The 15403-nt window shown below is 50.6% G+C and overlaps 1 protein-coding gene across 4 annotated transcripts in view; it reads right to left on the bottom strand.

Annotated features, from left to right (window-relative positions):
* Positions 1–15403, bottom strand: part of USP45 (ubiquitin specific peptidase 45) — a 1582349-nt gene that overhangs the window by 216888 nt on the left and 1350058 nt on the right. For all 4 annotated transcript variants that reach the window (XM_085611114.1, XM_085611117.1, XM_085611116.1 and 1 more), the window contains one exon: positions 554–640. In XM_085611114.1, the coding sequence (XP_085467240.1) occupies positions 554–640 (87 nt within the window). The remainder of the gene's footprint in view (positions 1–553; positions 641–15403) is intronic.

Genomic DNA, 15403 nt, shown 5'->3' with positions numbered 1-15403 from the left:
TGAGCTACTCATAAATGTACCTGGGAAAAATAAGAGCTATAGATGAATGGGTTTGGAGTTGAAATTTTTAATATACAAAAACTGGTTTCACAATATCATGTTTACGGAAAACCTTTTTGTTTTGCTTGACTTTTCATTGTGTCTTTTCATACAAACATGAAAGGTGGCACCTTTTATTTTAGAGGACAAAGGCAACACAGCAAGGGGAGATTCTGTTCCTACATAAAAGCTAAATATCAAGGAAATAGTTCAGGTTTTTAAAATCTCGTCTTAGGCTGGGATGACATGATGAGGGTTGAGGGGGGTGGTTTTCTGCTTTAACTAAATGCATAATGTAAATTCTAATAGGGAGGGTCCTTCAATCTCTTGTACTGGCCTTTCAGAAATGCTTAGAAGTCAGGAGGATCTTTGAAATAAATGACAACATCTGCATTTCCACAGATCTAACTATATTGAGAATGAGGTAAAGTACAGCAAATGGCTTTTTAGATCACTGTTGGGTCAGCTGATAGTCATAGGAAAGCTCATTAAACCAGTGTCTTAGAATACATACCTTGCAAGAAGCTGAACAAAATGGTGCAAGGTCCAAAATGAGCGGGAAATCCACATGCCTATTTACTTTCCGCAGACCTAATCCAGCCTGAAAGAGAAGAAAACACTGTTATCGCTCACTGCGGGCAAACAAAGCCTTTCTGAATGTGCAGCAAACTACCTAAAGCACAACAGTTCAATAAGGCAGACTTTTAAACACAATTTTTCTTTTTTTTTATAACTTTATTTTTGCATTTTTCAGAATACTTTATGTAACATTTCATGTTTAGCCTCCCTGAAAACGATAAGCCGTACAGAATAAGCAGTAATGCACACACCAAGTCAAAAAGCCAACCCAACCTATGAATCGGTGAAATCCACACTAGGTGACCTCATCAACTAATATCAGTGTACATCTTTATGCATCCTGTTCACTCTGGTCAGAGTCTTGAGTCCCATATACATTAAACTCATCTAACAGCTGCCTCCAGGCCCCAATCGCCTCAGATGCCCTCTTGTCAGCGCGGGAGATACCTATGACTTTTTAACACAATTAACTAGTTCTTTACTTCTGTTGGTTTTAATCACGAGCCCCTAAATTTAGCTGGAGTGACTATACCAATTCTAATACTTTAAAAACACAACTCATGTCAGATGGGGAAATACATATATTTGTTTCATGACTGTGTTACTTTGGTGAGTGGCCATTTCTAAACGCATAAATGCATGCAGATTCATACAGTGAATAGGTTAAAAGACAGGGTTTGATTTCCATGTAGTTTACTGTGAGCTGAAAATTAGGGCGGGACACTGAATCAAAGAAACTGATTCACATATTTAATGATATGGGACTTAGGTCTTTTCTCTAAGGCGCCAATATATATTATTTGTTAGACCTGGTACCATTGGCGTGAGTCTCCCTTCCATTTTTTCTGAATGCCTCCTCTGTTTTTTATATGTTTTGCTGGTTTAGATGCTTTGAGCACTGTGCCACTGCTATTCAGTGCACAGTGAAAGTGCTCCCTATGTTAAATTGATGTAATGATTAGTAACTCCATGATTGGGTTATTTGCTTTACTTGTCAGACTCTAGTACAGTGCACCATGTGTGCCCAGGACTTGTAAATCAAATGCTGCTGATGGGCTTGCAGCACTGGTTGTGCCGCCCACAGACGCAGCTTGTAAAGTGTGTCTCAGGTCTGCCATTGCACAGCCTATGCGCAGTCTGGTACTGCCATGCTGACTGGCCAAGTGAACCCACTTACCAGTCCCTAAACCTTCCCTTATCTTCATATCAGACACCCCTGTGGTAGGACCAAGGGCAGGGTGCCTGGTCAGTATAAGGTAGGACATGCCCTGGTGTGTGTGGCAGTGAATTACAGCCATCTTCGTTTTTCACTATTGCAAGGCTACCTGTTCCCCATAGGCTAGAATGGGCAGTTTGATTATTACATCTTATAATCCTGACTGAGGGAACATGGTAGACATTCGAATTTAGTATGCCTGAACTCAGAATGATAAAATACATCTTTTAGTGAAGTTGGTTTTAACATTCTGTGTTTGAAAATACCACTTTTTAGAAAGTAGGTATTTTCTTGATTAACTGTCCAAGCCTGCCTCTGCTAGGTTGTGTATTGTGTGTCTGGTTCTGTGAGTGACAGGGGCTGGGGATTCCAGGGGAGAGGGTGAGTCAGCACAGGGCTGAATAGGAAGATCTGCATGTAGATGGGTGGGAGGAGTTGAACCTGGGACCTGAATAGGGCTGTGTCTTCCCTCCACAATGCTGGCTCCACCTCCTGTGGTGTGTCTGATGTCTCTGCCCTGCACTCTGAAAGGAAAGAAGGAGTCAGGTAAACAAAGTGCTCCAGGACTGACCAGAACTGGTTTGGACTAGGCAAAGGCCTCTCTGCCTTCAGAGAACAAAGAGAAAATTAGTATTAATATGGGGACCCAAACCCCAAGACTTTAGATCACTTCTGGAACAAGAAGAAACCTCTGCCAAGGAGAAGAACCAAAGGAAGCTGTAGGAGTGGACTGCCCCCCTGCCAGTGTGCTGGCTTGGCCTATAGTGGTGTCTTCAGTGCCAAGGAGAGAATAAGGAACTTTGTGTTTACTTCATCATCTTGCAGAATATTTCTCCAAGGGCTTGAACTTGTGCTTGCCTCCTGCTGAAGTCTCAGAGACAACAGACTTCACTACCAGCTCCACTCTGAATTTCCTTGCAGGGAATTCTATCTGCAAACAGAAGCCTGCGTGTCGCTGGAAGTGCGACGCAACCAGAAGAAGCGTGTCGCTGCCGCAGCTGTGTTCATCGCATTGCCGGAGAAGCGTGCCGCCGTTGCATCTCCCAAAAGCGTGCCTTCGTCGCAGCTGTCTGCTGTCGCATCACCGAAGAAGCGCATTACAACCGTGAGGGTCGCCGTCGGAGAAGCGCGTCGCAGGGCCTGTGGCGGCTCCAAAGTACAGAGTCGTCGCAAGGCTGCCAGGGCGTGTCTCAACGTCGTCGCATCAAGGGCGGCATCTTATCGCATCGCACCGGATTATCGCATCGAGGCGCCATCTTGCCGCATCGCAACCGGGCTGCAGCACGTGAATCTACGCATCACCTCCTCTCCGGTAAGGATCAAGAGACGCATCCCCTACTCTGCGCAAGCATTGAGGTGCGACGCATCGTCTCCCCCGAAGCAAGGAACCAACGCATCTCCAATGCTGCAAGCCTTTTGTTTATTTTGCGTTACACATCCAGGTACTTTTGTGAGAACTGTGTCGGATTTACCAACAACTTGAACTAAGCTAATTCTACCATCTTTAAGTCAATTTTGAGTACAGTATTGTGGATTTTTGTTGTTTGTGGTCTTGTGGTAAGTCTATATAAAGAATACTTATTTTTTATAAAACCTGTGTGGTGTCCATCTGTAGTGTTTTCACTGTATTACTGTACGTGTTCACAAATGCTTAACACACTGCCTCTGAGATAAGCCTGTCTGCTCGTGCCAAGCTACCAAGGGGGTGAGCATGGGTTATCCAGTAGTGTAATCCCCTTTCCCTGACTTAGAAACAAGGGTCCCTATTTGGTCAAAGGTACCTACCTCTGCCAACTAGAGACCCCCAGTTCTAACATTGGTGGTCAGCGGTGAGTATTTGAACCTGCATTTGTGACTCATATACAGTGATTGGTGTACACTACTGGTGAGTGCAGGCCAAACGCGACCACATACTTTTTTGTTAGACTTTTCTTTTTTTTCTTGGACTTTTATTTTTTCCTGAGAACTGCCAATTCTTACTGCCATGAGTAGGCCAGCATCTGTTGCATCTATGGATCTAGATTTTGAGGAAGATAGATTGGAAACCTACACTTTGAAACAGCTCAAGCATCCCTACAAGAAATTGAAAGTTGCTACACCAGGCATTTCTAAAAAGGATGACTACCAAAAGGCGCTGAGGGCCTGGGTAGAAGCAAGAAATGCCCCTGAGTCAGTGGTGGAGCCAGCTGGGGATGCAGATGGGCAACTGGACAGGCCAGTGTTTCCAGCCAGGGGAGGGGTGCCGTCCCCACCTGGCAGTAGTGTCTCTTCCAAAGACCTGTTCCCCAGAGAGTTGGAAGACAGGGAGAGAAATAGGGCACACAAGCTGGAGATGGCTAAGCTTAAGATGGAGGGTCAGAGGGAACTGGAGAATAACAAGTTGTCCTTGGAGAGAGAAAGAATGAGAATGGAGCATAAGAGGATGTTGAGGGAGTTAGAGATCAAGGCAAAGGGTTTAGAGATCAATCCCTTTGGTGGCAGCGCACCATCTGTGCCTTTAGAAAGCAGAGTGTATATTCCCAAGGATGTCATCAAAGATTTCCACAAGCATGAGGATATTGGGCAGTGGTTTGCAGCCTATGAGATAGCAATGTTGGCCCACCGGGTCCCTGGGAAGGATTGGGGAGCTGGGCTGTGGGGCCGCTTTGTGAGTGAGGGGAGGGATACTTTGTTAGACCTGCCCAGTGAGAATAGGATGTCTTATGCCCACATGAAGGAAGCCCTGATTACAAGGTATGGTTTGACCCCAGAACTCTATAGACAGAGGTTCAGGAATTGTAAGAAACTGGAGGTAACCACTTGGGTAGAATATGTGTCTTTCTTTTGCAGAGCTATGGATGGTTGGGTGAAGGGTAGCAAAGTGGATACTTTTGAAGCGCTCTATGATTTGTTTGCAAGGGAGCACTTGTCTGCTAATTGTTTTCCAGAGCTACGCCAGCACCTTATTGATAGCAAGTTAACTAACCCTAGGAAGCTTGCTGAGGAGGCAGACCGCTGGGTCAGTACCAGGGTCCACAAGGGTCATGTTGGAGATTCCGCCAAAGGTGGGCAGGGTCCCCATCAGAAGAGTGGGGGGGGGACAAGGGTAAACAGAGGGAGTTCCAGAAAGGGCCCCAAAGTAATTCCCAAGGGAACCAAGGGAAGGGTTCCCAACCTCCCCCTGAGAAGAAGCAAGAGGCCCCGACAGGTAAACCTGTTCAGAGGGGACCCTACAAGTGCTTTACATGTGGTCAAGTGGGCCACCATTGGTTTGATGCACAGTGTCCCATGAAGGATTCCAGTGCCACCATGTGCACCACCCCGTCAGATGGCAAGTGTAGCCCGGGGAGGAGAAGGGTGCCAAAGGTGGGTGGGTCCCGCAGAAATGTCCCTTGTCTTATTAGGAGACTTTGAGATGGTCCCTCAAGCTCAGCTGCCTGGTAACACTAAGAAATACAGGCAGTGGTGACCATCAATGGCCATAGAGTGGAGGCTCTTAGAGACACAGGGGCCAGTGTGACAGCTGTCAAGTGTCACCTGGTGAATCAAGAGCAGGTTGTCCCCAATGCCTTTTAACCAGTTGTTGCTGCTGACAACACAGAGAGCCACTGCACGGTGGCTCAGGTTCCCTTTGAGTGGGGTGGGGTCTCTGGTACTCTTCAGGTAGCTGTGAGGCCAGCCATGCCTGTGGATTGTCTGTTGGGCAATGATTTAGAAAGATCCCCTTGGGCTAAGGTGGAGAAGAAGGTTCATTTGGAGAAGTTGGGTCTGCCTGAGTGGGCGTGTGTAACCACTCGGTCCATGGCAGCCAGTAAGGGTGTTGAAGAGGTCCTGGAGCCTAAAAGTATCGCCCAACGACCTGCCTTAAAGAGAAGAGGTAGGGGGCGCGGGAAACCAGCCCCCATTGCTCCTACGGTCCAGGAGGAGGCAGACCTTGAGGGGGATGCCCTAGAACCTACAGGGGAACAGGTTGCTGAACTGGGGGGCCTGCCTGAGCTAACCCATTGGCAGCAAGAAGGAGGACCCTCCAGGGAGGAATTTTGTGCAGAGCAGAAGAAGTGCCCTTATCTTGTGGGTTTGCGGCAACAGGCCTCAAACCAGGCAGCAGGTGATCAGTCTGGATCACATTGGATCTACTGGGAGAACGACCTCCTGTATACAGAGCCTAAGGTTGCTGAGCCTGGGTCAGCCCGTGTGCTGGTGGTACCCCAGCGCTTCAGAGCCTTCCTACTGGGGTTGGCTCATGATGTACCTTTAGCTGGACATCTGGGACAGGACAAGACCTTTGAGAGGCTTGCCACCCACTTTTATTGGCCCCAATTGCGGAAGAGTTCAGATACTCATTGTAGGACCTGTCAAACTTGCCAGGCAAGTGGGAAAAGCGGAATGAAGCGAAAGGCTCCTCTCCAACCTTTCCCGGTAGTCAGTACCCCCTTTGAACGGGTGGGCATTGACATTGTGGGGCCACTGGACCCCAAGACAGCCATGGGCAACAGGTTTATCCTGGACTTGGTGGAACATGCCACCCGTTACCCATCCCGCTCAGGACAGTGACGTCCCCCGTGGTGGGACGTGCACTGATGGGGATTTTCTGCTGTGTGGGGTTACCCAGAGAGGTGGTGTCAGACCATGGTACCAATTTCATATCCAGTTATATGAAGTCCCTGTGGAAGGAGTGTGGTGTTACCTACAAGTTTACCACTCCTTACCATCCACAAGGTAATGGGCTGGTTGAAAGATTCAACCGGACCCGCAAAGGCATGATCAGGGGTCTTGAGGAAGCAATAAGGTAAGTGGGACGTCCTCTTGCCATGCCTTCTATTTGCTTACCGTGAGGTGCCACAAAAGTCCCTAGGGTTCAGTCCCTTTGAACTGTTGTATGGACACCCGGTAAGAGGACCTTTGAGTCTGGTCAAGGAAGGCTGGGAACAATCTCCCAGGAAACCTCCCCAGGATGTATACAGTTACATGCTAGCCTTCAGGAACCAGACTCGGCGATTCAGAGAGCTCGCTCAGGCGAATCTGGAAGCCAGCCAGGAAGAGATGAAGCTGTGGTATGATCAGAATGCCACTCTGATTGAGCTTCAACCTGGACAGAAAGTTTGGGTCATGGCCCCTGTAGAGCCTTGTGCACTCCAGGACAGGTGGACCGGTCCATTTGAGGTGGTGGAGCGCAAAAGTGATGTCACCTACTTGGTGAATTTGCGGTCTCCAAGGAACCCTTTGCAGGTCCTACATGTTAACCGCCTGAAGCCCCACTAAGAAAGGTCCGATGTGGACATGCTCCTAGCGATAGGTGATGGAATGGAGGAGGAGACAGAGCCTCTTCCTGACCTCCTGACTGCAACAGAGCAAGATGGGTCAGTGGATGGGGTCAGCCTCTCTGCCACACTGACCCCTGATCAGCAGCAAGATTGTAGCCAACCGTTGGAACAATTCTCTGATTTGTTTTCCTTGGTTCCTGGGGTCACTAAGTGGTGCGTCCATGATGTGGACACTGGAGACAGTTCTCCTGCGAAGCACAAGGCTTACAGAGTGACTGACAAGGTCAGGACTTACATCAAGGAGGAGGTCTCCAAGATGTTTGCCTTAGGGGTGATTGAGTCCTCTAACAGACCTTGGGCCAGCCCAGTGGTCTTGGTCCCAAAGGCTGCCTCGCCTGGTGCCACACCTGAACTCAGGTTGTGTGTGGACTACCGAGGACTCAATTCAGTCACCAGGACTGACGCGCACCCCATCCCCAGAGCTGATGAGCTCATTGATCGGTTAGGGGCTGCCTGGTACCTCAGCACGTTTGATTTGACATCTGGGTACTGGCAGATCGCCTTAACTGATAGGGCCAAAGAGAGGTCAGCATTCTCCACACCAGATGGACACTACCAATTCCGGGTTATGCCCTTTGGGATGAAGAATGCCCCAGCCACCTTTCAGAGGTTGGTCAACCAGGTGTTGGCTGGAAAGGAAGATTTTAGTGCCACCTACCTGAATGATACTGCAGTGTTCAGCGCCAGTTGGGAAGAACATCTGCGCCACCTCTGGGACGTGTTGATGGCACTGCGCAAGGCAGGCCTCACGATCAAGGCGAGTAAGTGCCAGATCGGGCAGGGTTCCGTGGTGTACTTGGGGCACCAGGTAGGGAGCGGCCAGGTGGCGCCCCTGCAACCCAAGATTGATACCATCCTGGCATGGGAACCCCCAAAGACTCAGACACAGGTGAGAGCCTTCTTAGGACTCACGGGGTACTACAGGAGGTTTGTCAAGGTGTATGGCAACATTGTTGCACCCTTCACTGAGCTGCCTTCCAGGAAGCAGCTCAAGAAACTGAACTGGACTGACACCTGTCAGAAGGCTTTTGACACCCTGAAGACTGCCATGTGCACGGCACCCGTGCTTCAGGCGCCCAACTTCTCAAAAGAATTCATTGTTCAAACAGATGCTTCAGAGAATGGTGTGGGGACTGTTCTATCACAGATTAATGAAGAGGGCCTAGACCAACCTGTAGCCTTCATCAGTAGGAGGCTACTTCCACGGGAACAGAGGTGGAGTGCAATTGAGCGTGAAGCATTTGCTGTGGTCTGGGTGCTGAAGAAGTTGAGATCATACCTGTTTGGGACTCGCTTCCGGGTTCAGACAGACCACAGGCCCTTCAGATGGTTGATGCAGATGAGGGGTGAGAACCCAAAGTTGTTGAGGTGGTCCATTTACCTACAGGGGATGGACTTTACGGTGGAACACCGTTCTGATACAGAACACGCCAATGCTGATGGTCTGTCCAGATTTTTCCACCTTAGTGAAGAGAACTCACAAGGGGAAGGGTAGTTCTCCCATCATTTCAGCTGGAGGGGACACGTGTTAGACCTGGTGCCATTGGCGTGAGTCTCCCTTCCATTTTTGCTGACTGCCTCCTCTGTTTTTGATATGTTTTGCTGGTTTAGATGCTTTGAGCATTGTGCCACTGCTATTCAGTGCACAGTGAAAGTGCTCCCTATGTTAAATTGATGTAATGATTAGTGACTCCATGATTGGGTTATTTGATTTACTTGTCAGACCCTAGTACAGTGCACCATGTGTGCCCAGGGCTTGTAAATCAAATGCTGCTGGTGGGCTTGCAGCACTGGTTGTGCCACCCACAGAAGCAGCTTGTAAAGTGTGTCTCAGGTCTGCCATTGCAGAACCTTTGTGCAGTCTGGTACTGCAATGTCGACTGGCCAAGTGCACCCACTTGCCAGTCACTAAACCTTCCCTTATCTTCATATCAGACACCCCTATGGTAGGCTCAAGGGCAGGGTGCCTTGTAGGTATAAGGTAGGACATGCCCTGGTGTGTGTGGCATGTCCTAATAGTGAATTATAGCTATTTTCGTTTTTCACTATTGCAAGGCTAACTGTTCCCCATAGGCTAGAATGGGCAGTTTGATTATTACATCTTATAATCCTAACTGACTCAGGGAACATGCTAGAAATTCGAATTTAGTATGCCTGAACTCAGAATGATAAAATACATTTCAGTGAAGTTGGTTTTAACATTCTGTGTTTGAAAATACCACTTTTAGAAAGTAGGTATTTTCGTGCTAAACTGTCCAAGCCTGCCTCTGCTAGGTTGTGTATTGTGTGTCTGGTTCTGTGAGTGACAGGAGCTGGGGATTCCAGGGGAGAGGGTGAGTCAGCACAGGGCTGAATAGGAGGATCTGCATGTAGATGGGTGGGAGGAGTTGCACCTGGGACCTGAATAGGGCTGTGCCTTCCCTCCACAATGCTGGCTCCACCTCCTGTGGTGTGTCTGATGTCTCTGCCCTGCACTCTGAAAGGAAAGAAGGAGTCAGGTAAACAAAGTGCTCCAGGACTGACCAGAACTGGTTTGGACTAGGCAAAGGCCTCTCTGCCTTCAGAGAACAAAGAGAAAAGTAGTATAACTATGGGGACCCAAACCCCTAGACTTTAGATCACTTCTGGAACAACAAGAAGAAACCTCTGCCAAGGAGAAGAACCAAAGGAAGCTGTAGGAGTAGACTGCCCACCTGCCAGTGTGCTGTGTTGCTGGGTTGGCCTACAGTGGTGTCTTCAGTGCCAAGGAGAGGAGAAGGAACTGTGTGTGTACTTCATCATCTTGCAGAATATTTCTCCAAGGGCTTGAATTTGTGCTTGCCTCCTGCTGAAGTCTCAGGGACATCAGACTTCACTACCAGCTCCCCTCGGAATTTCCGTGCTGGGAATTCTATCTGCAGAAGCCTGCGTGTCGCTGGAAGCGCGACGCAACGAGAAGAAGCGTGTCGCCGCCGCAGCTGTGGTCATCGCATCGCCAGAGAAGCGTGCCACCGCCGCATCTCCCAGAAGCGTGCCTTCGTCGCAGCTGTCTGCTGTCGCATCATCGGAGAAGCGTGTCACAGGGCCTGTCTCATCTCCAAAGTACAGAGTCGCCGCAAGGTTGCCAGGGCGTGTCGCATCGTCTCAACGTTGTCGCATCAAGGTGCCATCTTATAGCATCGGATTATCGCATTGCATCGAGGCGTCATCTTGCCGCATCGCAACCTGGCTGTAGCACGAGAATCTACACATCACCTCCTCTCCTGTAAGGATCAAGACGCATCCCCTACTCTGCACAAGCATTGAGGAGCGACGCATCGCCTCCCCCGAATCAAGGAACCGACGCATCTCCAACGCTGCAAGCCTTTTGTTTATTTTGCGTTACGCATCCAGGTAACTTTGTGAGAACTGTGTCACATTTACCAACAACTTGAACTAAGTTAATTCTACCATCTTTAAGTCAATTTTGAGTACAGTATTGTGGATTTTTGTCGTTTGTGGTCTTGTGTTAAGTCTATATAAAGAATACTTATTTTTATAAAACCTGTGTGGTGTCCATCTGTAGTGTTTTCACTGTATTACTGTATGTGTTCACAAATGCTTAACACACTGCCTCTGAGATAAGTCTGTCTGCTCGTGCCAAGCTACCAAGGGGGTGAGCAAGGGTTATCCAGTAGTGTAATCCCCTTTCCCTGACTTAGAAGCAAGTCCCTATTTGGTCAAAGGTACCTACCTCTGCCAACTAGAGACCCCCAGTTCTAACATTATTAATCTGAGGTCTTAAGAAAAGCATTCTCCATATACAAAGTATTGTAGAAACAAATGCATATAAGCAGCCCAACACTCATAATTATCCCACATATTACCTGACTAATGACATGATCTATGAATTATTTATTTATTTATTTATTTATTTATTGAAACCGTTTATTACAGAATCCCAAAAATATACAAAGATGGGCCTACAACCTTCAGGCCGGCCGCTAGTCAAGCAGAAGGAGCATGTGATACAAACAATAGCACGCATGCTGCGGCAGAGGGAAAGTCACAGGAGTTGGAAAGCGTTGGCAGCCACACCATCCGGACCCCACATAACGGTTTCTTTTTAATATAAATAACAGCAAAAAACAAACCCACAAGGCAACCCACAATCAATAACAGCAGCATGTGCTCCCCGAGGAGGGGGACCCCACTAGTCCATAGGAGTATCGAGGGGGGGAAAGGTCAGGACGGGGACTAAGTAAACTCATTGCTCAGAACCGGAAAGACAAACTGGCTAAGGAGACGGGGCCGGTGACGGATCGGGCAATAACGGCGGGGTACAAATTCCCCCACGGTAGGCGTTCCAGGGGCCCCACACTTTCACCCATTTCCCAGGCTTACCTCTCGCAACATACACCACCTTTTCCCAGAACATGCACCAATCCATGTTATCCTTCCACGCCGAGACAGTCGGCGACCTCTGGGAACCCCACAGTTGAGCAATGTCACGTTTGGCCACCATATATCCCAGAGTCACCCACCACGTCTGCGGCACCGAGTAGTCGGTCGGCTCCCACACATTCAGAAGACATCTCCTCGCCTCGGGCAGCAGCGGCACACGCGTAACTACCCGCAAAACCTCATGCACTCCACTCCAGAATCGCGCCACATCCGGGCAATCCCACAAAATATGGAGAAAGGTCCCCAAAGAGCCACACCCACGCTTACACAGCCCGTCCACAGCATAGCCCATACGCATCAGCCTCGGCCCCGTAACATAGACCCTATGGAGTATCTTGAGCTGGACGAAGCGAAGGCGGGCCGGTATGGCCACCTCTTTCGGGGAGGCCACCGCAGACACCCAGTCCTCGTCATCCAGCTCCAGTCCATCGGCAACCCATGCCTCACGAAGGCTAGTCAGCAGTCCCGAACGGTCATTGATAAGTTTTTTATAAATTAATGAAATCGTGCCGTCCGGTACATGCCCATCCAGCACTCTTATCTTCTAGCGGGGAGTACTCCGGGATGGAGGCGACGTCCGGAAAAACGGAGCACAACGCATGACGAATCTGCAGATATCGAAAATACTCCCTGTCCTGCAGCTGGAATTCTGTCTGCAGCACATCGAACGTCTTGAATCCCCCCCTCGTCCAGAGGTCGCCCACCCTGCTGATGCCTATCATATCCCATTTCTCAAAGCCCTTCGAGGTCCACAGAGAGCCCAGCCGCTCAGATGCGTACAATGGCGTCGCCCGGGTCAAGCGATCCTTCCACCCCATCTCCACGTTAGCCGTGTGCCACACCCGTACCATGACCCCCGTGGGGCCCGTCAGCCGTGCGTCATGCGAGCTAGAATAAAGCGCCCGATTATAGTCACCGCCCGGCAGTAACATTTTATCCATCTCAAAGGCCGGGTTCAGGGCGGGCCCGTAAAGGCCGTGATTGATCGCAGCCAGCTGGGAGGCCCAGTAATATCACTTGATATCTGGGAGGGCAACCCCCCCGTCGTACCACGGGAGCGTCAGCTTCGCCAGGGCGATACGCGGCCGACCCTCCCAAAACAGTCGGCGCTGCAAACTCTCCACCTCGCGAAAGTAGCGCGCCGGGACAACGTCCATGGTATTCTGCAAAGCATACAGGAAACGTGGCAGCGACATCATCTTAAACAATGCCGCCCGGCCGAGCGGCGAGAGCGGCAAGCGCTTCCAACGCGCGACGTCCTCCTTCAGGCGCTGGAGGGGGGGAAGCAAGTTCTGGCTATATCGGGCCTCCGCGTCCAGGGTAATGAAGACAACCAGGTACCTAAATCCCCGCGGGGCGATCTGAATAGGACAACCCCGCGGAAGGATAGGATCCTCCCCAGAGAGGACATATACACACGATTTAGCCCAGTTGATGACCAGGCCGGAGTTGAGGCCAAATGAGTGCAATACATCAACCAGTACTATCAGTGATTTACGTGGGGAAGCCAGGTACAGAAGAATATCATCAGCGTAAAGAGATACGCGGTCCTCATACTCGGGGGTCCATCGGAGACCACGAATAGAAGGTTCCCACCGCAGCCACTCCGCCAGGGGCTCCAGGGCAAGCGCGAAGAGGAGCGGTGATAATGGGCAGCCCTGCCGCGTGCCCCTGCCCAGCTCAAACGGAGCCGACACTCTACCGTTCACAACCACCTGCGCTAGCGGTCCCGAGTACAACAATTTCACCCAACCGATGAATCCCGGGCCAAACCCAAACTTCGCCAGTGTCGCCCAAATATATGGCCACTCAAGCGTGTCAAACGCCATAGTGGCGTCCAGGGATGCCAAAATGGCCGGTTCCCGTATAAACGGGACACGTGCGAGCACCCCATGCAAGCGCCGCAGGTTAAGCGCAGTGTTGCGATGAGGGATAAAGCCGGACTGATCCTGGTGAATCAAGTCGCACACCACGCCAACCAGCCGAGTAGCCAACACCTTGGCGAGAATTTTGGGCTCCGCATTCAACAGCGAGATAGGCCGATAGGATGTGACCCGGTCCCGCGGCCTCCCCTCCTTTTGAATAACCACAATAGTAGCCAGACGCTGGTCTAGCGGGAGGGAGCCCGCCGAGTGGGCCGCGAGGAACATAGCACGGAGATGCGGCGCCAGCGTATCCGGTCGCAGCTTGTACAACTCGATGGGAAGACCATTAGGACCCATGGCCTTGCCGGAAGCGACCGAACGTATGGCGAGGGCAATTTCCTCAGATGTTGGGGCGGCGTCCAACGACACTCTGTCCTCCTCCGAAAGGGAAGTCAGCGCAATATCTCTGAGCAGGGCATGGGAATCCTCTTCCGAGCGGGAGGACACCGGGGAATACACCCCACGGAAATATTCTGCAAAGCAGTCAACAATTTCTTCCGGCTCAGTAACACACACACCATCCTGTTTCTCAATCGTTGGGACAACTCGACTCGCTCTCTCCTTTTTGTCCAGCCACGCAATCAATTTACCAGCCTTATCACCCACATCATACAGTCTCCCCTGTTGCTCTCTACTGAGGCCCCTGGCCGCCTCCGTGACGAGGGCCTTATAGGCCGCTTGCTTGAGTCGGAGAACATGTAATTTGTCATCCGTCACCCCACATTCTAGATCATCCTCCAACTCGGTTATCTCAGTTTCAATACGAGTCACCTCCTCCCGCTCGCGCCTCCGGGAATGGGAAATAAGGGACAGGGCCTCCCCCCGGAGTACCGTCTTGAACGCCTCCCACAGAGAGACCGCCGATGACACAGACCCCACGTTATCGTCAAAGTATCGGTCAAGGGATTTAACCAACTCTACGCGAATGGTGGGGTCCCGCAGGTACCAAGGATTAATCGGGACCACCCTACCCTCTCCCCTCGGGAGAATATCAAAGTGCAACAAGAGTGGGGAGTGGTCTGAAATACCCCGCGCCAAATGGCGCACCTCCCCTATCCTCCCCGCCTGCGCCGCCGGCACCAGGACATAATCTAGCCTTGAGAGACTACCATGGGCCCCAGAATGAAAGGTGTACTGTAGCTGCGTGGGATGTTTCAAACGCCAACAATCCACCAGCCCCAAGGTATCCAAGAGGCCAGACAACCATGCTTGGGCACGGGGGAGGTCCCTAGGGGGGTGACGATCCTCCATTCCGGAAACCACAGCGTTAAAATCCCCCCCAACCACTAGAATCCCCTCCGGAAGGCCAAGGAGGAGGCGTCCCAAATCCGCAAAGGTGGTCGTCTGCAACCCTGGCGGGACATAGACAGACACAAAAACGACCACTCTGCCCTCCATTCTACCCACCAGAACCGTGTAACGTCCCCTGTCATCATGGAGCACCTCATCAATTTCCAACGGGAGCGAGTTCTTGGCCATGATGCCCACACCCCTTGAACCAGACGTGAAGCCCGAATGGGCCACAAGGCGGTAGCCCCGTCGATTCATAGCACAAAAGCAGTTACCAATGAGGTGTGTCTCCTGCAGAAAAACTATATCGAGTGAAATTCGTTTCAGGAACTGCAGGACCACACCTCGTTTTATCCTGTCCCCCAGTCCATTAACATTCCAGGACAAAAGACTCAGTCCCCTACCCCCCATCATAAACGAAAGCAATCACTTGTCCCCCAGAGAGCACTTTAGAAATAGCACACCGATACTTTTGCCTTGTAGTGTAAACGAACAACACCCCACCCCAACCCAACCGCCCCAACCAAACTCCCCCCTCCCTGCACCCCTGCATGAGCCCAGACAGCCCCCCCAACTTGCAGTGTGCCTGTCGCCCCTATATAATGAAACTAGCTAGACCCCCTAGAGGA

This window comes from Triturus cristatus, chromosome 6 (assembly GCF_964204655.1).
Source record: "Triturus cristatus chromosome 6, aTriCri1.1, whole genome shotgun sequence".
Lineage (NCBI taxonomy): Eukaryota > Metazoa > Chordata > Amphibia > Caudata > Salamandridae > Triturus > Triturus cristatus.
Note: the sequence above shows the minus strand (reverse complement) of the source record. Positions and strands in the feature narration are given on the sequence as shown.